General features: G+C 44.3%; 2 protein-coding genes across 2 annotated transcripts in view; both read left to right on the plus strand.

Moving 5' to 3' along the window:
* LOC311252955 (uncharacterized protein) overlaps positions 1 to 24409 on the plus strand; it is a 290895-nt gene that overhangs the window by 75016 nt on the left and 191470 nt on the right. The window lies entirely within an intron of this gene.
* LOC311253456 (uncharacterized protein) lies at positions 1648 to 23865 on the plus strand. Its single transcript, XM_084347455.1, has 11 exons — positions 1648 to 2999; positions 8146 to 8224; positions 8379 to 8607; positions 8782 to 10576; positions 10673 to 10846; positions 13474 to 13632; positions 14242 to 14415; positions 14779 to 14952; positions 16180 to 16353; positions 22928 to 22974; positions 23101 to 23865. The coding sequence occupies exons 1-11, from the start codon at positions 2755 to 2757 to the stop codon at positions 23661 to 23663; spliced, it is 3813 nt and encodes a 1270-aa protein (XP_084203581.1). The 5' UTR covers positions 1648 to 2754; the 3' UTR covers positions 23664 to 23865.

Consider the following 24409-nt stretch of genomic DNA (forward strand, 5'->3'; position numbering starts at 1 on the left):
CCGTGGATGAAGGTGCAGCATTACTGCGCAGAGGATGGAGATGATCATCAGACCGCGCATAGATGTTCTTGCATTTCCAGACCTTTTTGAGCGGTACCGTTTCACGTCACAGTCCATCATTTACATACACAACCTGATCCGTCCTTACATTCCCAACATTACCAACCGAAGTCCTGCTCTCACATCCAGCAGATGTTGTGTGTTGCGCTGCGGTTTTTTGCAAATGGGAGTTTTTTATACAACGTCGGAGATGCAGAGCACTTTACAAAAGTAAAGAAAAGTCATGAAAGGGAAATACATATTTTTATGAATAGGCTTAAAATACATATATAGGTCTAGGCATATTACATTTTGTAAAAGCACTTGTGTCTTGGGGGTGAGCTCAGAGGATGAGCTCAGCCACTGGCCTTCCTAAACTCTGGCTTAGGGCCAGCTGCTCCTCTGTTAGAGGTGCGGTGCTGCGCCACCAGCAGCATCTGCTTTCTTTCTGTTGGCTGAGTAAGTCTGTGTTAGTTTAAACAGGCTTAATTATTCAGCAGAACATGATATAGATGAGAAGACATGTATGTGTGTGAAAACAGCATTATGTTGGAGATAAAACAACTACAGTCAAACAGCCACTTAATATTCACTTTACAATGTAAAACATGATTAAATGAGGTCCCCCGTGAGATTATGCTGAGGTCTCACCTGTTTGAACAATGTTTTTATGTTTCATCTTAAGCTGCTTACACTTCCTTCTAAAAACGTGCTCAAACTCACCGTATGAGCGCATTAATAAAAATTTTTTAAAAAACGTAGCCCTCCTCTTCCCCGTTGCCATGGTGACTCGTCCAATCGGGGCTCCATTGACGCTGTCTTTTTATACTTGTGGCGCACGCGCTGAACTCCAGGTGAAACTACTCCGAGTTGATCAAACTCAAATCAGCTGTTCTGGAACCGAAAACTCAGAGTTTCTATCTCAGAGTAGATCAACTCAGAGTTCAAGGTTAGACTCAGAGTTTGTTGAACCTGCTTTGTGAAACGGAGCCCTGGACTACTACTTATAATAATCATAATAATAATAATAATAATAATAATAATAATAACAATAATAATAACAATCAAAATCACCACTATTATTATCTCTTATCGGGCTGAGAAGAAAACAATCCAAGTGTGGTCTCCCTTTAAGATCCAGGTGGACCAGGGCCTGACAGGTCCAACAGTGGCACTCGTCCCCCTGAGGGACAGGGAGGTGGTCCTCTGCTGCTGGACCCTCTGACCCGCCGTCTCACAACCATCTGTCCCACCAACAACTCTGTTTGATGCATGTGAACAAATACACTGATATTACACTGAGGAGCTGCGTGTGTGTGTGTGTGTCATCATCCTGATCAATACCTGGTGGGATGAGAGGGGACAAATACCTTAATGAGGGAAATATTGATGACATCACCTGCATCGATCCTCCAGCAGCAGAAATCATGTGTCTGAACATCAACAGGAGGAACAGCTGATCAACGTCATCGATCATTTAAACCTCCTGACTCGTTTCCTTTGGGCACTTTATAACGACCAACGTATTGTTACAGTGACGTCACTGCGTCCATGGATATGTTTGTGCCCCCCCCCCCCCAGCTGTTTCCGGTTTAAGTTAACTTTCACTTTCACTGCTCCTCGTGTCGCAGCAGCTTCTTCTCTCCGTCTAAAGGTAATTTAACGGACATTTGAGATGTTTCACACTTTAATGACTCTGCGCATCTTGTCTCTGTTCACTTTTGTCCGCTTGTTGCGCTAAAAACAGCAGAAATCCTCGTTCAGACTGAACAAACTTCATAAAGTCACCTCAGAGGGAACCGCTCACAGCGGCTCTCCGCCATTTTGTGTGTGAAATGAGAGTAGAAGTGGAGTTAGTTGGTCAGTATGTGAGCACAGAGTGGTTGTCAGTGTGTAGCTCCACTTACTGATGACTGAAGGCAGCTTTTCCTGCCTGAATCAGCCTGTGGAGGAGGCCGAGACGAGCCGCCGCTCTCCCGCTGTCTGACGCACTGAACGCGGCTGCAGAGCAGCTGTTCGCCTGGATGCGGGAGCTGGAGGTGCTGAGGGGGCTGCAGCACCCCCTAAAACGAGGCTGTAACATGGGCCGAACTTACAAGAAGGCCCGAACCATTCAGAATTTGTCATCGACAGCGTTTCACACAGTTTATAAAGGTCCTCTTAACTCAACAACTCACAAAATGGAGCGATTTTTCAAGGGAGTCTGGGGACTTCCTGTCCCTCCTCCTCTCCCTGCTGCTGCTGACTGCAGCTGATGTGACTTATAATATGTTGGTGTTCAGGTTCTTGTTCATAATGATCAGATACATGTTATCCTGGAGGTTCACATGAGTCCAAACACAGGAATGTGGCCCACCATTTACTATGACGTCATCATACAGACTGAGCCCTCAGCACCAGCTGCATGAAGTGGAAACACGTGACTGAAGTACCTCAGGATTGTAGTTCCGTGTAGTACTCGAGTAAATGTACTTTCCTCCACTGTTACTGGTGTTTCTAGAACAGTGAGTCCAGTCGTGTCTCGCTGGTTAAACTGGTGTTCAGAGCAGACGACTCACTTCCGGTCTGATGGCTCCATGACACCATCTAGTGGACTGACAGTAGAAGTGCAGCATTCATGTGACACTGATATGAAGCAGCCAATCAGTGGAGGAGCAGCTGATGTTCTGACAGGAGACATGATGGAAAGGCTGATTTCAGTTGATGTGCAGATGAATGATTTGTGTTTCCTCTCCAGATGAAAGTGTGTGTGAGTTGAGCAGCATGAATCAGTGTGAGGACAGAGAGGAGGGAGGCCCTCCCTCTAAAACCCCTGGACCTGGACCTGGACCTGGACCTGGAGCTGGACCTGGACCTGGACCTGGAGCTGGAGCTGAGCCCAGCTGTGTGTCCTTCAAGAGTGACCGGTCAATAGGTCGTCTCATTGATTTTAAAGGACAACAACCTCCTGCTGTAAAGAGGTGAGCTGTTAATAACATTAATATGTGACTGATTCGTGCTTTAACTGTGGAGAAAGATGTTTTTTGAAACCTGATGTTTATTTTCAGCTTCGTTCTTCTTCACTTAAATTTATATTGTCACTTTAGAAAGCGGCCCAACAGAACCAGTCTTCAACTCTTCATTTCACTTTATTGAATTAGTTTGGTCCAATATTCTCTGAGGTTTATTCCTCATGTTCTCCACTATTTTATGGACACAAGCTTCTGTGTCTGAAGACTAGAAAGTCAATTAACATCTGTGGTGGTCGTCTTCTCTCTCCAACAGGAGACCAGCCTCTAGTGGACCTGGACCTGGAACTGGACCTGAACCCAGCTGTGTTTCCTTCAAGAGTGACCGGTCAATAGGTCGTCTCATTGATTTTAAAGGACAACAACCTCCTGCTGTAAAGAGGTGAGCTGTTAATAACATGAAAATATGACTGGTTCATGTTTTATGTTGTTTATTCAGCGAAATTTGTTTAAACTTGTTTTTTTCAGCATCGTTCTTCTTTACGTACATTTATATTGTCACATGTGAAGCGGCCCAGTATTGTTTATTGTTTATTAGATGGATCCCCATTAGCTGCCGCCTTGGCGACCACTAAATTTCCTGGGGTCCATAGGGTGCATAGTACAGTGTAACATCAATGATGTACCCAGACATCAATACATACAGTCATACCTTCCAATCATAACTGCACTTCACATATAATAAACACTTATAATAAAAACAACAATAACAACAACAATACACATGTACATACGCACACACATCAATTTATACATGCATACTACCACAATATATCAAAAACATCATAATTAATATATATCATATATTAATGAATTGTTAATAATTGTTTTGTGAGTGAGATATATGAGGAGGTAAAGAGTTCCAGGACATTATTGAACGATAGATCACAGAGTGTTTGAGTAGATTAGTTCTCGGAGTTGGAAGTATCAGGTAACCAGATTTCTGGTGTAATGGTTATGTCTGTCTCTAGTCTTCATTAATTGGTTAAGAAAATATGCAGGTGTCTGATTAAATATGATGTTTCTAAAAAAGACCAGAATGTCGTAGCTGAGTTTAACTTCAACTGTGAACCAGGAAAGTCAGAAGTGCATATCAGCTATATTTGTACGTGTTGAGCAGTGAAGTGCCAGTCTGGCAGCTCTGTTTTGAACCAGTTGCAATTTATGTATTTCTTTCTTAGCTGCTGCAGACCATATAACAGAACAGTATTGCAGATGACAGAAAACCAAGGACTGTATTACCTGACTAATCATAGAGGATGACAAATAATGAGAGCATTTTCTAATCGATGCTAGGCCTCTTCCCATTTTGGACACAGTACTATCAATGTGATCAGACCATGACAACTGTTCGTCCAGCATGACATCAAGTAGCTTAGTTTTCTTGACCTGCTCTATTGCCGTACCTGATATTGATAGATGTAGCTGTGGGTCACCAATAAGCATACTTCTCGAGCCAAAAAGAATACATTTTGTTTTAGAGATGTTTAGGACCAGTTTGTTATTTTTCACCCAGCTAGATACTCTCTCTAGATCCTGATTCTCCATGGTTTCTAGTTCATTTATGGTTGAAGCAGTGCTGTACAGAGTTGTATCATTCGCGTACATAACCACAGTGGAATTTTGTATTGCAAGCGGTAGATCGTTTGTGTAAATAGAGTAGAGTAAAGGGCCAAGGCAGCTCCCTTGTGGAACTCCACAGCTAATCTTCTTAGAGTCTGAAAGGCTACCATTAAAAAAGACTCTCTGTGATCTCTCAGATAGATAACTGATCATCCAAGAGAGTGCTGTATGGCTAAATCCATATCTGAATCCGGGTCCTCCTCATTGCACACAGTTGACCAGTTAGTGTTCTTTACGTCCTCCACAAAATGCTCCTTCTGAAAGTGCTTATATGCTCTTTTATATATAATCCTACCAGCTGTTTTGGGAACCTTTGTTTTCCTTTTTAGTGCAATTAAATTGTGATCGCTAAAACCAAGCACAACTGACACTGCTTTAGAGCACTGTTCAGGACTATTAGTAAAAAAGAGATCTATACATTTAGATGATGATCGTCCATTTTTATGTATTTTTGTTGATTCTAGTTGCTAGTGTAATAGTTTTAGTTAGATTACAAGCACTAGCTACAGCAAGAAGCTCTTCTTAAGAGGGCACTGAGATGACCAATCCACATTTAAATCACCAACAAAGTATAATTCACGGTTTTCATCACAAGCTTTATCCAGAGTTCTACAGATACTGTCAAAATATTTCATATCCGCACTCGGCGGTCTGTAACAGCATCCTATAACTAATGGTTTGGTTTGTGGCAGATGAACCTGAACCCACAGTGCCTCCATGTCATGCAACATTAAACAGGACATTTTACAGGAATGTGATTCTGGATATAAAAAGCTACGCCTCCTCCAAATGGATTTTGGTCTTTTCGATATAATGTATATCCATCAATAGCTAATTCTGTATCGTGAGGGGAATAGCGCTAGCATTTCATAACAAAATATTGATGAAATTAACTAGTTTCGTGGCAGATAATGCGTTATAGAGGCTGTGTGTCGCTGCCCCGTCTCTCCCATTATATGGATATATCGCCGCTACACTGGATCTAATTTCATCCGAACGACGCCGAATGACACCAAAGTTATCTGGGTGAGTAAATGACCATATATTTTGCCAGAAATAAGGTCCAGGTTGTAAAAAACAGTAGTTATCCTTTAAGCTGCAAATGTTTAAATGACCGATCAATAAGCCTTTTCCTTGGATACGTATCTTAGAGTCCATAAACAGTTAAAATAAAATCATAAAAACAAATAGTTCTCATACCTGAGAGAACAGAGCCATCTACTCAGCACATTTACTTCTATTTTTCCCAGTCACCGATTTTGGAGTAGAACCAGTCTTCATCTCCTGATGCCAGTTTAACATTTGTCTGATGACTGGTTGAATGTAACTTGGTGATTTTATTCAGGCTAACAGATGCTAGCTGCTAACAAAGAGCTGCTGCTGCTGTGGGCTCGTATTGTACGCAGGCAACACAAGTTCAATGTCCAAACAAAGTTCCTCTTCCTGTTGCAAATCCTGCAGCCTCTCCTGCTCTGGTAAGAAACTACAGGCCCACCCAGGTGCATCATGGTCCTGCACCTACCCTGCTACCTACTGTATATAACCCAGGGTGCCCACAGTGTAGTCTTACTTTGTCGTACATGACCGGGACTTTCCTGTCTGTGGACACTTTCCTGTTGGGTATGTGATACCTCGGCTCCAAGACTTCGAGTAGGTATAGGAACCCCTCGTTCTCAGTTACACTGTAGGGCTGGATGTCTTTGCAAATTAAAGAATGAGATGGCGTCTGTTATTTTGGTCGAACGAACCGAATTGCTAGCCAGTGGGGCTTGAAACAAAGTTGGGATACGGCTACTTTGCTCACCAGTCATTGTGTTAGCAGCAGCTGCTCCGCTGGTGCTGACCGCTGGAGCCGAGGGGACCTCTCTGTCACATTAACGCCATGTCGCTGCTTCAGGTGAGAGCTTAGATTGGTTGTGCTCCCTGTGTGTTTAATCGCGGCACGGCACATTTTACAGATGGCATTAGTTTTCTCAAGCTGACCATCTCTTTTATAAAAGCTGAAGTGTCCCCAAACACCAGACTTGTAAGTGACCGGCGAGTGTATCTCTTCTTCATCCGTGCTTACTTTCTCTCTGACCGCCTCTGATTTCAAGCCTGCTGTTCATCCGGATTTTTAACCGATGCACACTTTTGTCATCAATGCAACCGCATCTTAAATGTTCATACCGATGTACCGATACGAATCGGTGAATCTTACCATCCCTAGTGTACACCTGTGTCTCATGAGTTCATCACAGCAGTACGACGGTGCACACAGTGAACAATTACTTTTAACCTCTTCGTCATGTTTGACTTCATATCGTGTTTGTTTGTGAAACGTGCAGTAAAACAGTTTGTCGTTGATCTGAGCTCAGTCTCAGTCTCTGACAGTTTGTGTTAGCAGCCGACTCCTCCTGTCTTTTCTTAAAGTGTCCTCAACTGTTAAATCAGCTGCTGTAGTTGATGAGAAGTTCAGACTTTGCTTTCAAACACCTGTTTGCAGCGAGCGCCCATGTTTTTCCAGTGTTTTCCCCTCACTGTTCGTTGGTGCATCCGTTTTGCTCCTGCATGTCTCACCTGTTCTCCTCGTGTCTCCCTGGTTTGTTTAGTTTTACACTTGTGCATTTCTGTTTTGTTTTATCTGCTTTGCCTTTGGATATTTCTCTGCCTGCCTTTGTTCGCTTGCCTTCCTGATACTGTGTCATCCACCCCTGCTGATGCCCAGGCAGACCTCCACTGGTTTCTGGCGCCCTCCTGACCTGCTTTGCCTTTTGCCTCAGCTTCCTTGTTGCCCCCTGGACCTGCTTTGCTCTCCAGACATGGTTTGCTCTTCAGCTCTGCCTCCTGGTCGCTCAATGCCCACCCCCGGTGCCTTTCACCCAAAAATCCCCACTTGGCAGTTTTTGTCTTCTAGTTTCTCCTCACAGGGTGTTGGGGTTTCTATCTATTTGTTTTCTCCAGTGAATGCAGTCGATTCTGTAGGTTCCAGTGTGGCCGTTGTGTCGATAATCACCCAAAAGCAACGCACGAAAAAGTCAATAAGTAACTTTCGGGTCACACAAATCAGACAAATTAAATATCAAAATCAAGTTTGGCCTGAGGCCCTTTTTTATTTTCGTAAAATAAATAATTAATCATTTATTCATTTCCCAATGTTGGACTCTCAACTGAATACAAGTTTATTGAGACTCTTCACCACTTTGCACTGAACAGTTAGCATCCAACTAGCTTGTGTTAGCTGTGTGTTGCTGTCCACAGTATTTTAGGGGTCAAGAGCTGGAGGGACTAAACCAGACAAGCTGCTGAACCAACCCAGTAAACTGACTGACTGTTGGTTCACAGTGGGATCAGCAGCACGACCAACACTTTGATGTCAGCGGAAACCATCTGATTCAATGATGTCATCAACACTTTAACTCAAAGGACCTTCAGCTTGTGTTTGTCTCTGAGTGGACAGACATAATGAGGCTGATTCTTCATGATTCCTCCACAGAGTCGACCAGGAGAGCTCAGAGGTTCCCAGAGGTCCGTCTGCCCAGCAGCATCAAACACCCCTGGACTCCATATTTATGGTCTGTACATGAACAACAACTACTTTTACATCCAGTCTGTTCACAATAATCTCCATGCTGCACTTTACAGACCAGTGGTGAATCTGTCCAACATGGATCTGATGTTTGGCTCCATGATGTTAAATGTTCTCATTCACATAATGTTCTGTTCCAGCTGCTGGAGGAGAACATTGTCACTTTTGTGAGGAACGAGCTGAAGAAGGTCCAGAAGGTTCTGAGTTCAGATTACCCAGAATGCTTAGAGAGTCAGAGGGAGGATGAGGAGGTGTTGGATGGTGAGGATGAAGAGCAGAGGAGGAGCAGCAGAGAGGCATTTCTGAAGATCACACTTCACTTCCTGAGGAGAATGAAGCAGGAGGAGCTGGCTGACTGTCTGCAGAGCAGTAAGAGGATTTCTCTAAAGATTTAACTTGATGGATCAATGAGACGTTTACTGAAGTCTGATGATGATGATGATGATGGAAAATCTGTTTATATATGCAATCTTTAGTGGAAGGAAATTGTCATATTTTCTTTAAAAATAACTTAATGATCTTGTTTGTTGTGTATTTATTCAGGAAGTCATTCTGGAGTTTGTCAGCGTAAACTCAAATCTGACCTTCAGAAGAAGTTCCAGTGTGTGTTTGAGGGGATCGCTAAAGCAGGAAACCCAACCCTTCTGAATCAGATCTACACAGAGCTCTACATCACAGAGGGAGGGACTGCAGAGGTCAATGATGAACATGAGGTCAGACAGATTGAAACAGCATCCAGGAAACCAGACAGACCAGAAACAACAGTCAGACGAGAAGACGTCTTTAAAGCCTCACCTGGAAGAGATGAACCTATCAGAACAGTGATGACAAAGGGAGTCGCTGGCATCGGGAAAACAGTCTTAACACAGAAGTTCACTCTGGACTGGGCTGAAGACAAAGCCAACCAGGACATACAGTTCACATTTCCATTCACCTTCAGAGAGCTGAATGTGCTGAAGGGGAAAAAGTTCAGCTTGGTGGAGCTTGTTCATCACTTCTTCACTGAAACCAAAGAAATCTGCAGCTTTGAAGAGTTCCAGGTTGTGTTCATCTTTGACGGTCTGGATGAGTGTCGACTTCCTCTGGACTTCCACAACGCTGAGATCCTGACTGATGTTACAGAGTCCACCTCAGTGGATGTGCTGCTGACAAACCTCATCAGGGGGAAACTGCTTCCCTCTGCTCGCCTCTGGATAACCACACGACCTGCAGCAGCCAATCAGATCCCTCCTGAGTGTGTTGACATGGTGACAGAGGTCAGAGGGTTCACCGACCCACAGAAGGAGGAGTACTTCAAGAAGAGATTCAGAGATGAGGAGCAGGCCAGCAGAATCATCTCCCACATCAAGACATCACGAAGCCTCCACATCATGTGCCACATCCCAGTCTTCTGCTGGATCACTGCCACAGTTCTGGAGGATGTGTTGAAGACCAGAGAGGGAGGAGAGCTGCCCAAGACCCTGACTGAGATGTACATCCACTTCCTGGTGGTTCAGGCCAAAGTGAAGAAGGTCAAGTATGATGGAGGAGTTGAGACAGATCCACACTGGACTCCAGAGAGCAGGAAGATGATTGAGTCTCTGGGAAAACTGGCTTTTGATCAGCTGCAGAGCGGCAACCTGATCTTCTATGAATCAGACCTGACAAAGTGTGGCATCGATATCAGAGCAGCCTCAGTGTACTCAGGAGTGTTCACACAGATCTTTAAAGAGGAGAGAGGACTGTACCAGGACAAGGTGTTCTGCTTCGTCCATCTGAGTGTTCAGGAGTTTCTGGCTGCTCTTCATGTCCATCTGACGTTCATCAACTCTGGAGTCAATCTGATGTCAGTAGAAGAGCAATCAGCATCCTGGTTGTCTAAAGTGGTCAGAGGCAAATCAACACGTCTCTACCAGAGTGCTGTGGACGAGGCCTTACAGAGTCAAAATGGACACCTGGACTTGTTCCTCCGCTTCCTCCTGGGTCTTTCACTGCAGACCAATCAGAATCTCCTCCGAGGTCTGCAGACACAGACAGGAAGTAGCTCACAGGCCAATCAGAAAACAGTCCAGTACATGAAGAAGAAGATCAGTGAGAATCTGTCTCCAGAGAGAAGCATCAATCTGTTCCACTGTCTGAATGAACTGAACGATCGTTCTCTAGTGGAGGAGATCCAACAGTCCCTGACATCAGGACGTCTCTCCACAGATAAACTGTCTCCTGCTCAGTGGTCAGCTCTGGTCTTCATCTTACTGTCATCAGAAGAAGATCTGGATGTGTTTGACCTGAAGAAATTCTCTGCTTCAGAGGAGGCTCTTCTGAGGCTGCTGCCAGTGGTCAAAGCCTCCAACAAAGCTCTGTAAGTGTGGAGAAGTTTCTTCAGAATGCAGTAAATGTGCTGTTATTGACCCAAATAGAAATAATTTTTTTGTTCTGCTCATTATTCTTTATCCAGACTGAGTGGCTGTAACCTCTCAGAGAGAAGCTGTGAAGCTCTGTCCTCAGTTCTCAGCTCCCAGTCCTCTAGTCTGAGAGAGCTGGACCTGAGTAACAACAACCTGCAGGATTCAGGAGTGGAGGAGCTGTTGGCTGGACTGAAGAGTCCACACTGCAATCTGGAAAGTTTGAGGTCAGATCATGTTACTGTTTGTTGTGAAATCATTTATATATTTCTGGTAGATTGTTTTGCTATCAAACTTGTTTTCTTTCAATGTACCTTTCATTAATTCAGCTCCTGCACAACAAGAACAATGAGGATGGAGAACCTCATTTATGTTTGATATCATATGACTTTGATCCCTGGCTGTCTGTTTATTCTCAATTCAATCTTCATTCATTGTCACGCTGACAACATACTTTGGACTGAACAGCAGTGGATCAAGAGATTATATATACCAGTCATTCCCAGAGAGGATTTTATTTGGGTTGCCAAATATATTTGCAGACTTTCGTTCATAGTCTTTAATTCTAGATCTCTATCTGCAGTACACCTTTGAGCCACATGGGGGAGCTTGTTGGTATCCAGTGCTTGATTTGTAAATCAGGAGGTCTCGAGCACAGAGACGGTCCTACTCTGGTGGGTCCATCCTGTGGACTGCTACAATGGTGGGGAGAAATGGACTTTAGGCCCAATGTTTTATTCACAACCGCAAAAAGCAGCAGGTCAAGAAACCCTATGAAGTGACATGTTCCATCTGTCTGTCTATCAGTCCATCTCTGCTCCATCTCAGTGAGATGGACAGCGTCACACTGAGACACACATCCTGATTGAGTTCATCATTTCACTGACTCACAGCTAAAACGCCCACTTGCTTGTAGGACTTACAGTGATCATGTGACAAAACATTTAGACATATTTAGATTCATCTCTTTTGAAATGGCTGGTGTATTGAAGACAATATAAGTGGACGTGGATAAATAGTTTGGAATGGTATTTTATGCACAGATCTGCTCTTTTCAAGTTTATTAGGCCTATTGTGAATTGGGTCGCATTGTTATCATCTTTAAAAAGTGGGACCCCCTGGGGTCCTCCTGTAGCTCAGTTGGTGGAGCATGCGTCCCATGTACAGAGGCTTTGTCTTCACTGCAGCAGCCCAGGTTTCAAGTTTGACCTCTGGTCCTTTGCTGCATGTCATCCCCCCTCTCTCATCTCCATTTCCTGTCATATCTGTGAGCTGTCAAATCAAATCAAATCAAATTTGATTTGTATAGCCCAAATTCACAAATCACAGTTTGCCTCAGAGGGCTTTACAATCTGTACAGAGACGACAGCCTCTGTCCTTCGACCCTCGATACGAGTGAGGAAAAACTTGCCCCCCAAAAAAAAGCCCTTTTAACAGGGAAAAAAAATGCGGAAGAAACCTCAGGGAGAGCCACAGAGGAGGGATCCCTCTCCCAGGACGGACAGACGTGCAATAGATGTCGCATGTACAGAGCAGATCAATGAGATCACAATGTATTCAATTATAATGGATGGTTGACAGGAATGAAAGCACATAAAGAGGCATCACAGCAACAACAATGAAATGCACATGGAAATGTGATTACTAGTGATAACAGTAGTAGTGGTTAACGGTAAGGATAGTATGTAGCAATGCAGTACGATAATAGTAGTGGAACGTATGTAACAGAGATATGACTAATATTAGCGACAGTAGTGGTGGGTGTCAGGCAGGGCCATGGCAGTAGGCGCATCCATGATCAGGCAGGGCCATGGCAGTAGGCGCATCCACGATCAGGCAGGGCCACAGCAGTGGGCGCATCCACGATCAGGCAGGGCCATAGCAGTAGGCGCATCCACGATCCACGACCCGGGCGCGGCCAGGATCCATGAGAGCCTGTAGGACTAGAAAGCACAAGGACTCCGGGGAAGAAGTGAAGTCAGTGACATGCAGAGATGGGGCATGTATACAGGCATAATGTATACAGATGGAGAGGAGAGGAGAGGGGAGGAGAGAGAAGCTCAGTGTGTCATTGTCCCCCGGACTAGGCCTATAGCAGCATAACTAAGAGCTGGTCCAGGACAGGCCTGGGCCTGTCCTGGACCAGCCCTAACTATAAGCTCTATCGAAGAGGAAGGTCTTAAGTCTACTCTTAAAGGTAGAGAGGGTGTCCGCCTCCCGGACCAAAACAGGAAGATGGTTCCACAGAAGAGGAGCTTGATAGCTGAAGGCTCTGGCTCCCATTCTGCTTTTGGAGACTTTAGGAACTACAAGTAATCCTGCGTTCTGGGAGCGTAATGCTCTCGTTGGGTGATAGGGTAGTATGAGCTCCTGGAGATATGATGGTGCCTGACCATTGACAGCTTTGTAAGTGAGGAGAAGGATTTTAAACTCTATTCTTGATTTTACAGGGAGCCAGTGCAGAGAGGCCAATACAGGAGTAATATGATCTCTTTTCTTAGTTCCTGTCAGTACACGTGCTGCAGCATTCTGGACCAGCTGGAGACTCTTTAGAGACTTGTTAGGGCAGCCTGATAATAGAGAATTACAATAGTCCAGCCTGGAAGTAACAAATGCATGGACTAGCTTTTCTGCGTCTTTTTGAGACAGGATGGGCCTGATTTTTGCAATGATACGTAGATGAAAAAATGTCCTATATAAATAATCCTCCTAATATGAAGCTATGAAAAGGCCAATAAATACTTTTTTTTTTTTTTTTTTATGCGTCACCGGAATAAAAGTTTTGGAAAACCTGATACTGCATCACCAAAACTCAACATTTACCATGTTTTCTGTCTTCTTTTTTTCTCTCCAGGCTGAGTGGCTGTAACCTCTCAGAGAGGAGCTGTGAAGCTCTGTCCTCAGTTCTCAGCTCCAAGTCCTCTAGTCTGAGAGAGCTGGACCTGAGGAACAACGACCTGCAGGATTCAGGAGTGAAGCTTCTGCTTCCACACTGCAATTTGGAAAGTTTGAGGTCAGATCATGTAACTGTTTATTGTAAAATCATTTATGTATTTCTGGTAGATTTCTTTTGCTATCAAACTTTTTCTTCTTTTAATGTTCCTTTCATTAATTCAGCTCCTGCACAACATGAACAATGAGGAGGGAGAACCTCATTTATGTTTGACATCATATGACTTTGATAACTGGATGTCTGCTCATTCTCAATTCAATCTTCATTTATTGCCACATTGACAACATACTTAGAACTGAACAGCACTGGAGCAAGAGATTATATATACCAGTCATTCCCAGAGAGGATTTTATTTGGGTTGCCAAATATATTTGTAGACTTTTGTTCATAGTCTTTAATTTAAGATCTCTATCTGCAGTACACCTTTGAGCCACATGGGGGAGCTTGTTGGTATCCAGTGCTTGATTTGTAAATCAGGAGGTCTCGAGCACAGAGACGGTCCTACTCTGGTGGGTCCATCCTGTGGACTGCTACAATGGTGGGGAGAAATGGACTTTAGGCCCAATGTTTTATTTACAACCACCAGAAGAAAAGTTTGAGAAACCCTGATACTGCATCAGCAAAACTCAACATTTACCATGTTTTCTGTCTTCTTGTTTTTCTCTCCAGACTGAGTGGCTGTAACCTCTCAGAGAGAAGCTGTGAAGCTCTGTCCTCAGTTCTCAGCTCCCAGTCCTCTAGTCTGAGAGAGCTGGACCTGAGTAACAACAACCTGCAGGATTCAGGAGTGAAGCTACTTTCTGCTGAACTGAAGAGTTCACACTGCAATTTGGAAAGTTTGAGGTCAGATCATGTTACCGTTTGTTGTGAAATCATTTATATATTTCTGGTAGATTTCTTTTGCTATCAAACTTGTTTTCTTTCAATGTACCTTTCATTAAGTCATCTCCTGCGCAGCACGAACAATGAGGATGGAGAACCTCATTTATGTTTGACATCATATGACTTTGATACCTGGATGTCTGTTTATTCTCAATTCAATCTTCATTTATTGTCACGTTGACAACATGCTTAGAACTGAACAGCAATGGAGCAAGAGATTACTTTTATTTACAACCACTGGAAGAAAAGTTTGAGAAAACCTGATACTGCATCACCAAAACTCAACATTTACCATGTTTTCTGTCTTCTTTTTTTTCTCTCCAGACTGAGTGGCTGTAACCTCTCAGAGAGAAGCTGTGAAGCTCTGTCCTCAGTTCTCAGCTCCCAGTCCTCTAGTCTGAGAGAGCTGGACCTGAGTAACAACAACCTGCAGGATTCAGGACTGAAGCTACTTTCTGCTGAACTGAAGAGTTCACACTGTGTCCTTGAAACTCTCGGGTCAGGATTCATTATTTTATTTCATTATTTCATGTAACATTACAATTGGAGCAGGTCTTGATCATACTCTTAATATTATTCAATTTATTTAAGAGACTCAACATTTCCAAACAAAATAGATAAAAATAGTAAAATATACAACAAGATAAATAGACACAAGATTCAAGTATGTAGGTAATATGTACACAAGTGAGTATGTGTGTGAGGGGTGGTAGTGGAGGGTAATTGCACTGGTGTGAAGTCTTTAGAGAGTGAGGGGTGAAGGGGGGGTTGTGCATTTCACTGCCTGTGGGAAGAAACAGTTCTTCAGTCTGTTTGTTCTAGATCTGATGGATCTATATCTCTTCCCAGAGGGCAGGGGGGGGAACAGGTAATGTCCGGGGTGAGTGGGGTCCTTAACAATACAGCTGGCCTTCTTTTGGAGTCGGCCAGTGTAAATGTCTCTGAGAGGGGGTAGTGTCGTCCCGATGACACGCTCAGCTGCCCTCACCACCCGCTGCAGGTCCTTCCTGTCCTGTGTTGTGCAGCTGGAGAACCACACCGTGCAGCAGTAGGTCAGGAGGCTTTCTATCGCTGACCGATAGAAGTTGGTCAGCAGGTGGTGAGGGAGGTGAGCGTGCTTTAGCTTCCTGTAGGTGTAAAAGTTACTAAGGTGGAATGGGGGGACAGTTTCATTCCACCTCTGATCCTCCAACAGAGGTAGTTACACAGCCAAAACACAGGCGAGACGACCTGCGTGGACAGGAGTGTGATGTTCTGATAGTGTTCACAGTCTGACAACTTAACAGATCCTTCACTCATCAAAGTAATGATACAAACCCAATGACACCACTAATCTATTTATATATATATATAAAATGTGGGTCTGTGAGTCTATTCTGCACTTTGGTCCCGACTTACATATCTCAACAACCATTGGATGGATTGTCATGAGGTTTGGTTCAGACATTCATGCTCCCCTCAGGATGAACTGTAATTACTTTGGTGATCCTCCATCATCAGGTCATCATTTTAAACTGTACAATATTTTTGTTCATGACCAAGTATTTGCAAAACTAATGGCATTTCCATCAGCTTCAGTTATACTCTGTGTTCAGTGCTGATTAGTAAATTAGTGAAAACTAAGATGATGAATATAATAAACGTTAAACCCTTAAACACAGATGTGCACTGAATCATCAGGACCCTCAGCTGATCTGTGATGTGTGTTGTTTTGTGTGTCTGCAGGCTGTCAGGCTGTCTGATCACAGAGGAAGGCTGTACTTCTCTGGCCTCAGCTCTGGACTCCAACCCCTCCCATCTGAGAGAGCTGGACCTGAGCTACAATCATCCAGGAGACTCAGGAGTGAAGCTGCTGTCTGCTCGACTGGAGGATCCAGGCTGGAGACTGGACACTCTCAGGTATGAAGAGTCCTGCTGCAGCCACAGACAGTCAGTGTGAGACTCTGTATCTCCACTGTAGATGGTTCAGTGTCGGGAGGTCTGCTTCGTTTACTCCACCTCCAGTTGTTCAGTTCAGTTCAGGAGAAAAGGCAGCATGGCACGAAGCCAAGAGTTACAAGTGAAGAGAGGAAGATGAGAAGAAGAGATGAAGATCAGCGACCAGGAGAGTCTTGGCACAAACACTAAAGTTACACCTCTTTTTTCAGACTAGTTTAGTGCCTGTTCAAAATGTGCCTGTTTGATTTGTTGGCCTCTGGTTTTGCTGCTGGATGAACCGTCATCCAAACTCCTTCATACTCCACACTGATTGCAGAGGGTTATCAAAACATTAACATTAAATCTAATTTCCACCACGTCACTGCTGTGTTATGATATTAATAATAACAATAGACCCTCTGTGTCAGACGTCTGGTCAGAAAATACTGAACCTCAAATTCAAAAGATTTCTGTGACACATAAATGAATTGAATCACTGAATGTCATAGAAACTCTTTCCCTGAACTGGAGAATCAGTGTTTCTGCCAAAGTGCTTGACTTTGAACTTAAAATGGTTCTGACATGGATCTTTATCAACACTGGAGTAACTGCATCCTAGATCATCACTGACAGTGTGTCTGTGCCTCAGTGTGAAACATTTACAGACTGTAACAACTGTCTGTGGCGTCAGTTTAAAGTGAACAGAAGATATAAAACAGTCCAATAACAACGTTAGATGACACTAGGGCATTGACGAATACTGCATTTTAGTATTCGACGAATACTTCCCAAAAGTCGACTAATAGTCAAATATTCGCCTGTTTTTTTTGTTTGTTTGTTTGTTTGTTTTTTTTATCCATTCGGCACCGCTGCTGCCAGACCTAACCCTCCTCACTGAGTTTGCCTCTCTTAATGACCATGAAAACACATAAATACCGTTTTTACAACCTGGACCTTATTTCTAGCATAAAATACGATCATTTACTCACCCAGATAACTTTGGTGTCATTTGGTGTCGTTCGGACGAAATTAGATCCAGTGGATCGCCGCTATATCCAAATAATGCGAGTGATCGGGGCACCGAAGCGCAGCCTCTATGAGCATTATCTGCCATGAAACTAGTTCATTTCACCAATATTTTGTTATGATACACTCGTGCTATTCCCCTCTGAGTCTGCCTCTTGCCTGTTATCAACATCCGGGGTCTGTAGGTTGATCTACTACCTCTGACCTGGAAGATGTCGTCTCTGAGCTGCGCGCGCACCCGTGACAGCCGGCTTGTTTACCTGTAGCTGCTACTGCTAGTTTGACCCCGGATGTTGATAACAGACAAGCCCGGACTCAGAGGGGAATAGCACAAGCGTATCATGACAAAATATTGCTGAAATGAACTAGTTTTGTGGCAGATAATGTGTTATATAGAGGCTGTGTGTCGGTGCCCCGTCACTCGCATTATATGGACATATCGGCGCTACACTGGATCTAATTTCGTCCGAACGACTTCAAATGACACCAAAGTTATCTGGGTGAGTAAATGATCATATTTTATGCTAGAAATAAGGTCCAGGTTGTAAAAAACAGTAGTTATCCTTTAAGATCAACATTGCATGTAAATTGTGAAACAAATGTAGCAATCTCGCTATTAAACATAAAAATGTCCACAGGTTACATAAAGTTTACAGATGTTGTTTAGTGAAATAACACATTTTATCCAAATTGATATTCAGAATTAACAGAAAATATAGGCTTTAAATGTGTTAAACAAAACTTAGCCTACTCACCACCACTGTGCAACGTCATAACGAAAAGTGCAAAAAAAAAAGCAACATACTGTAATCCAGTGGGCTATCAGCCTGTGCCTGCTTAACAGTTATTCGCTCTCGTCAAAGTCCTCCTCTTTAATAATCCAATTCTTGCGCTCCTGGTTTGCGTTCAAGAAAACAAGGGCATCCACATGAGCTGGGTGCAAACTTGCTCTCTGACGGGTAATCGTGTTCCCAGCCAGGGAGAAAACTCTCTCACTTGGGGTGCTTGAAGCGGGGACAGCCAGGTAGATTCTGGCCAGCTTTGCCAGGCGGGGGAACTGCTTCTCTTTGCGGGCCCACCACTCCAGGGGGTTGCTCGTGGTGGAGATGCGGGGCAGATGGAAATATTCTTCAACATCCTCTGGACGGGTGCTGCCAGCCCTTTTTTTTTTACTGGTGTAGTTCGTCGTAATCACTTTCCAGTCTTGTTTTTTTACTCCTGGGCTCCTCTCCGATTTTGCCCACGTCGCTGTCTGCTGTGGCGTCATCGGCACCTGCAAATAAAATCACAGCCAGAGTGCCGGTCGTGTTTGAGTCCAGGGTTTCAGTGAATTTAAGTTTAGCTATTTTCAATTTTGCAAATATATTAAAGCACGGACGTGACCTCACATACGCACGCACACCACAGTATCTCTCTCTCTCTCAAATTAATAAATAATATTTACCTGTAGCTACAGGTACATCTCGCAGTAGCTGAATCAGGTGGCTTTTAACCTCCGCTCTGGTGTTCTCTGGAAGGAATCAGAGATCTTTAAATCTGGGATCCAGGATGCAGGCAGTGATAGGAACCGATCCCGCCAAGTCGTCCTCAGTGTCCAACTTGAACCTGGTTTTCAGCTGTTTTAGTACCGTGTTCTTAAAGTTGCGAGTTGCTGTTACATCCGACTCTTCAACTTTAAGCACCACATTCACCAGTTTGAGGATAACGGGGTAGATAAATGAGAGCCCGACGTGCATTTCCCCACACATGATCGTAGTTGCCTTTGCCAGCGGTCTCAGCACAGGCAGTAGCTGCTGGATTAGTTCCCATTGCGAGGCTCTCATTGACGGGGCTTTTCTGGCGGTGGATTTAGTGACAGTCTCATCTTCGAGTACGGCTTGGACAGGGATGCGCTGCTCGTTAAGTCGCTCCAGCATTGTAAAGGTAGAATTCCAGCGTCGTTCTGGAGCCTTTTCTCTTTCATATTAAGCTGGGCCTGTCGCTGCGTCAGAGCACTCGTTGCCACAGCCGAGTGGCGAAAGTGGCTGACCACACGCCTCGCCGCATCTGTGGTTTTTGCCACTTCAGCTAAATCCAGCCCCGCCTTTATCGCCAACTGTAATGTGTGTCCAGTGCAGCCGAGGTCGTGGTTGAAATCTTCACACAGACTCATCGCCAGTGTCATGCTGCTAGCATTGTCATGTATAACGTAGAACACCGTCAGGCCCCACTGACTGATTGTGTCCGTCAGTCCCTGAGCAATGTTAACAGCGGTGTGCCGCTCTGGCATTGCGCAGGTGCGGAGGACTTTTGCCTTCAGCTCCCAGGTGTCGGTGAGATAATGCGCTGTCACCGTGATGTATGCCTCCATGGTTGGAGATGTCCATAGGTCCGTAGTGAGTGAAACACTCTGATCTTTCATTTCAGTTGCTAATTTCGCTCGCAATTCATCATACTGGTGTGTGATGTTGCTCCACAGTGTCCTATGGGACGGGACAACGTAACCCGGCTCGAAAAAATGGATAATGTCCTTAAAGCCATTTCCAGACACCGCAGCAAGCGGTCGCATATCCTTCACGATGAAATTCACCAACAGACCAGTTATTTTCCTTTTTCTTTGGTCGGATATCTGGCGTGTGGAGAAGTCTCTCATTGTTGTCTGTTGTTGGTGCTTCTCTCCGCTAACGTTGCCGCTGCTGCCGCTAGCCCCGGCCGGGTGTAGCTTCAAATGGTTAGACGTACTGCCATGGTACTTTAGAGTAGCCTTACATATATTGCAGCTAACGGTTTATCTGTTTTGGTAAAGTATTTCCAGACCTTGGACACTTGCAGGCGAGTATTGAGAGCCGCCTCAGCCATTTTACTTTCAGTCTCCTTTCTCTCTTTTTTCGTCTCCTGTCTGCTGCTTGGCGCCATTTTCCTTGGCGTGTTGACATCACTCACACGCACACACACACACACACACACACACACTGCACTTGTCTCACATGCCCCCAGCTGCATATCTGCGGTACCGCTTTATTACAGCACCGGGCTTTTGAAAAAAAGAAAAACAAGGAAAAGACGAATACTCGACTATCACGCACAGCGTCGAATAATGGTTTTGATAGTCAAATATTCGAATATTCGATTATTCGGTGAAACCCCTAGATGACACAAGGTGGAACATTCCCGTCACATCACCATAACAGCAGCAGTGCATAGATGAATTCAAGATGGGTCAGTGGTGCCGTCTTGGCTCCTGTCATGAGGAAACTGCTGCTCCAGCTGAGTTTGGACTGTTTTGGGTAGTTCTCATTATAACAGCCTGCAGGGGCAGGAAAGCTTCGGTGTTTTGCACCGTCAGCAAAATCAAATGACAAAAGAAAAGAAAACATTCAGTGATCAATCATCTGCTCCGTTGATTAACATGATATGTGACCTGTGCAGAGCTGCAGCTCTCTACAGTAGCTGGTGGACCTCTGGTTTAATGCTGTTGTAATGTACTTCAGCCCGGCTCGTAGCTGCTGACTCAGCTTCACTTTCAGCTGTTCTGGACTCGTGTTCAGGTTCTGCTGGTGGAAATCCAGTGTTTCCTGATTTAGCTGCTTCAAAATAAAAGCTTTCAAATAACTAACGGGGGGTGGGGGGGACAAATAAAAAACAAAGATCTGAAAAAGAACAGGATGGATCACCATGCTTCTACAGTTTGATCCTTTTTTAATGTCAGTGTGAAGGTCCTGGTCCTGTCGTTTTTATGTATTCAGTCCATTTCTCCCACTTCCGGCAGCATTGATCCTCTTGAGTCCTTATTTTATAAGTCAGTTGTTCCATAATATGTATTTCGTCCATAACTTCCATCCAGTCTTCCTGTGACGGGGTCTGTCTTGTACCATTTTCTTGTAATTGCCTTTTTACAGGCTACTCACATAATTTTCAATATGTATCTATCATCTTTCAACACAACGTTTCCCGTAATGACGCCAAGATATAATAATGTACAAGACTTGGATGCACCATAACCCAAAACTCTGCCCACAACTAAATGAACATCTTCCCAAAATTTTGCGACCTTAGGCCAGAACACGTGTGAATGGTTCACATTTACATCTCCACAGCTTCTCCAACACGGCAGATTTTTCTAAATTCTTCCATTTGGCTACATAATCTTTGTCACACCAACAGATTACATGTCTAACTTGTGCAGCATGAAAATATCCCTGAAGGTTTGGCAGTGCCAAACCCCCCTTATCCTTTCCAATCTGTAATGTTTCAGATTGATTCTCGGTCTGTGACCATTCCATATAAACCTGGAAATGGTTTTGTCCCACAGTCTGAATTGTTTTTCGGGTATCTCAATGGGTAGTGACTGAAACAGGTAAAGAAGTCGGGGTAGAACGCTCATTTTTATGGTCTCTATTCGTGAACCGATGTCTGATGGAAGGATAGCCCACCTGTCCAAGTTGCTCTTAATTTCCTTCTCCAGTTTGACGTAATTAGCTTCATATAAATCATCAGTGTTTTGTGTTAAAGTGACCCCAAGATATTTCATTGTTGTTGCTCTCCAGTTCAGATTGTGTTTTTGTTGTATGATTTTGGATGGGGAGTAGTTGAATGTTAGGATCTGTGTTTTGGTCAATTTAAGCTTGTATCCAGAACAAAAGCCAAACATCTCTGGTTGGTTGATTAGTATGGGGATGCATGTGTCTGGGTCCTCTAAAAAACAGACCACATCATCAGCAAAAAGTCCAATGGTGTGTTCCTCTCCCCCGACCTCTACTCCTTTAAGATCTCAGGGGCTCTATGAAGACTGCAAACAAGGTTGGAGAGAGACAGCAGCCCTGTCTAGTAGATGGTCCTGAAGCTGTGCTCTCAGTCAGACTGCCGTTTATTCTTGTCCTTGCGGTCGGGTTTTGGTAAAGTGTTTTAATACGTCTGACAGCTTTGTCATTAAGTGCGAGTTTTTCAAGTACCTGATATAGAAAAGTCCAACTTACGCTATCAGAAGCCTTTTCTGCATCGAGGCTTATTAAGGCTGCACAGTTCTTCTTTTGTAGAATATGGTTAATAACATGTAGAGTTCTCCTCATGTCGTCTTGGGCTTGTTGTCCCTTAATAAAGCAGCAGAAACACAGCGAGAACAAAAAGCTGACTGTGCAGGTGAGATTCAGAAAAGCCCGGGAAGCTTCAAACAGGAATCTGACCTCAAAAGTTCTGACGTCCAAATCCAAAAGTCCTGTAATATACAAACATGAGCACAAGCTGACATTGGATCAGACAGCAAGCGTAAGGTCGCCCACAGGAAACAGCAGCAACATCCAATAACATAAAGATGAAGTCATGAATCCAAAAAGAGGTTTGTGTGTGTCCTCACATGTTGTCGTCCTCTTTCACACACACCAACATCCTGTGGCTCTCAGTGTGTGAGGAGAGTGGCAGAGGTGAAGAGGTTCAGGAGAACAGGGAGAAGCAGGCCTGATGGACATATTGTGTTTCTGTGTATGAGTCATGTCATGTCCATGTCTGCATGCTGAAAGAGGATGTGCTGCTCTGACCCCCCTCCTCCTTTCAGGGTGGAGCCTGCTGGAGTCCGATGGTTGACACCAGGTCTGAGGAAGTGTGAGTGTGTTTTTACTTTGATTCAGCTTCACACTGTGACATCACTCAGTCACATCTGTGATGTCATCACCACACTGATGATACATTAATAACTGCAGCTGTGTTGTTTCTTTTTCTCTCCATCAGATTCCTGTGAGCTCACAGTCGACACAAACACAGTCAGCAGAGACATCAAACTGTCTGACAACAACAGGAAGATGACACGTGTGGAGGAGGATCAGTCATATCCTGATCATCCAGAGAGGTTTGAGACCTGGTGTCCTCAGCTGCTGTGTAGAACTGGTCTGACTGGTCGCTGTTACTGGGAGGTCGAGTGGAGAGGAAATGTTTCTATATCAGTGAGTTACAGAAGAATCAGAAGGAGAGGAGGCAGTGAAGACTGTTTGTTTGGATGGAATGATCAGTCCTGGAGTCTGTGGTGCTTTGATGGTCGTTACTCTGTCTGGCACAATAACAGAAGAACATCCATCTCCTCCTCCTCCTCCTCCTCCTCCTCCTCCTCCTCCTCTGGTAGAGTAGCAGTGTATGTGGACTGTCCTGCTGGCACTCTGTCCTTCTACAGAGTCTCCTCTGACTCACTGATCCGCCTCCACACCTTCAGCACCACATTCACTGAACCTCTTTATCCTGGATTTGGGCTCTTCAGGTCCAGTTCTGGTTCCTCCTCAGTGTGTCTGTGTGGTGTTTAGTCTGCAGAGTCTCCTCCTGTCACAGAAACATTGTCAGTGCTGAACAGTTGAGTCTGTACAGGATCACAGTCACATCAATCTTTCAGCTTCTTGTAATAAATTCATCAGTGAACTTTGTACAAAATGATTCAAACTGATTGTAAAGATTGATGGTTTCCTCGTCATCAATGATTCTGTTCTGCACATTAAAACTGAGACATCGCTTCACTTTGTTCTGCACTTGTTGTATTTGACAGTCGTCAGCATGAAGCTGGTGACTCACAGAAGGACTTTAACAGGCAGCCGCTGTAAAGACTTTAAAACAGGCGTAACGTGCGTCTCCTTCTGGTCTGAGTCAGCAGTCGTGCAGCAGGATGTTGAATTAGCTGCTTTCATCATGTTTCTGTGTGAGTGTTACGTGTTAGCTAGCTACAGACTGCAGCTAATGTTAGCTAGCTACACACTGAATGTTGGCTAGCTACACATTGTAAGCTAGGTGTAGAGCAGAGACACTGAGCTAGGTGTAGAGCAGAGGCACTGTTAGCAAGGTGTAGAGTGGCAACATTGTTAGCTAGGTGTGGAGTATAGAAACTGTTAGCTAGGTGTAGAGCAGAGGCACTGTTAGCTAGGTGTAGAGTGGCAACATTGTTAGCTAGGTGTGGAGTAGAGAAACTGTTAGCTAGGTGTAGAGCAGAGGCACTGTTAGCTAGGTGTAGAGCAGAAGCACTGTTAGCTAGGTGTAGAGTGACAACATTGTTAGCTAGGTG

The sequence above is a fragment of the Pagrus pagrus genome (genome assembly GCF_965226575.1).
Source record: "Pagrus pagrus genome assembly, chromosome: 24".
Lineage (NCBI taxonomy): Eukaryota > Metazoa > Chordata > Actinopteri > Spariformes > Sparidae > Pagrus > Pagrus pagrus.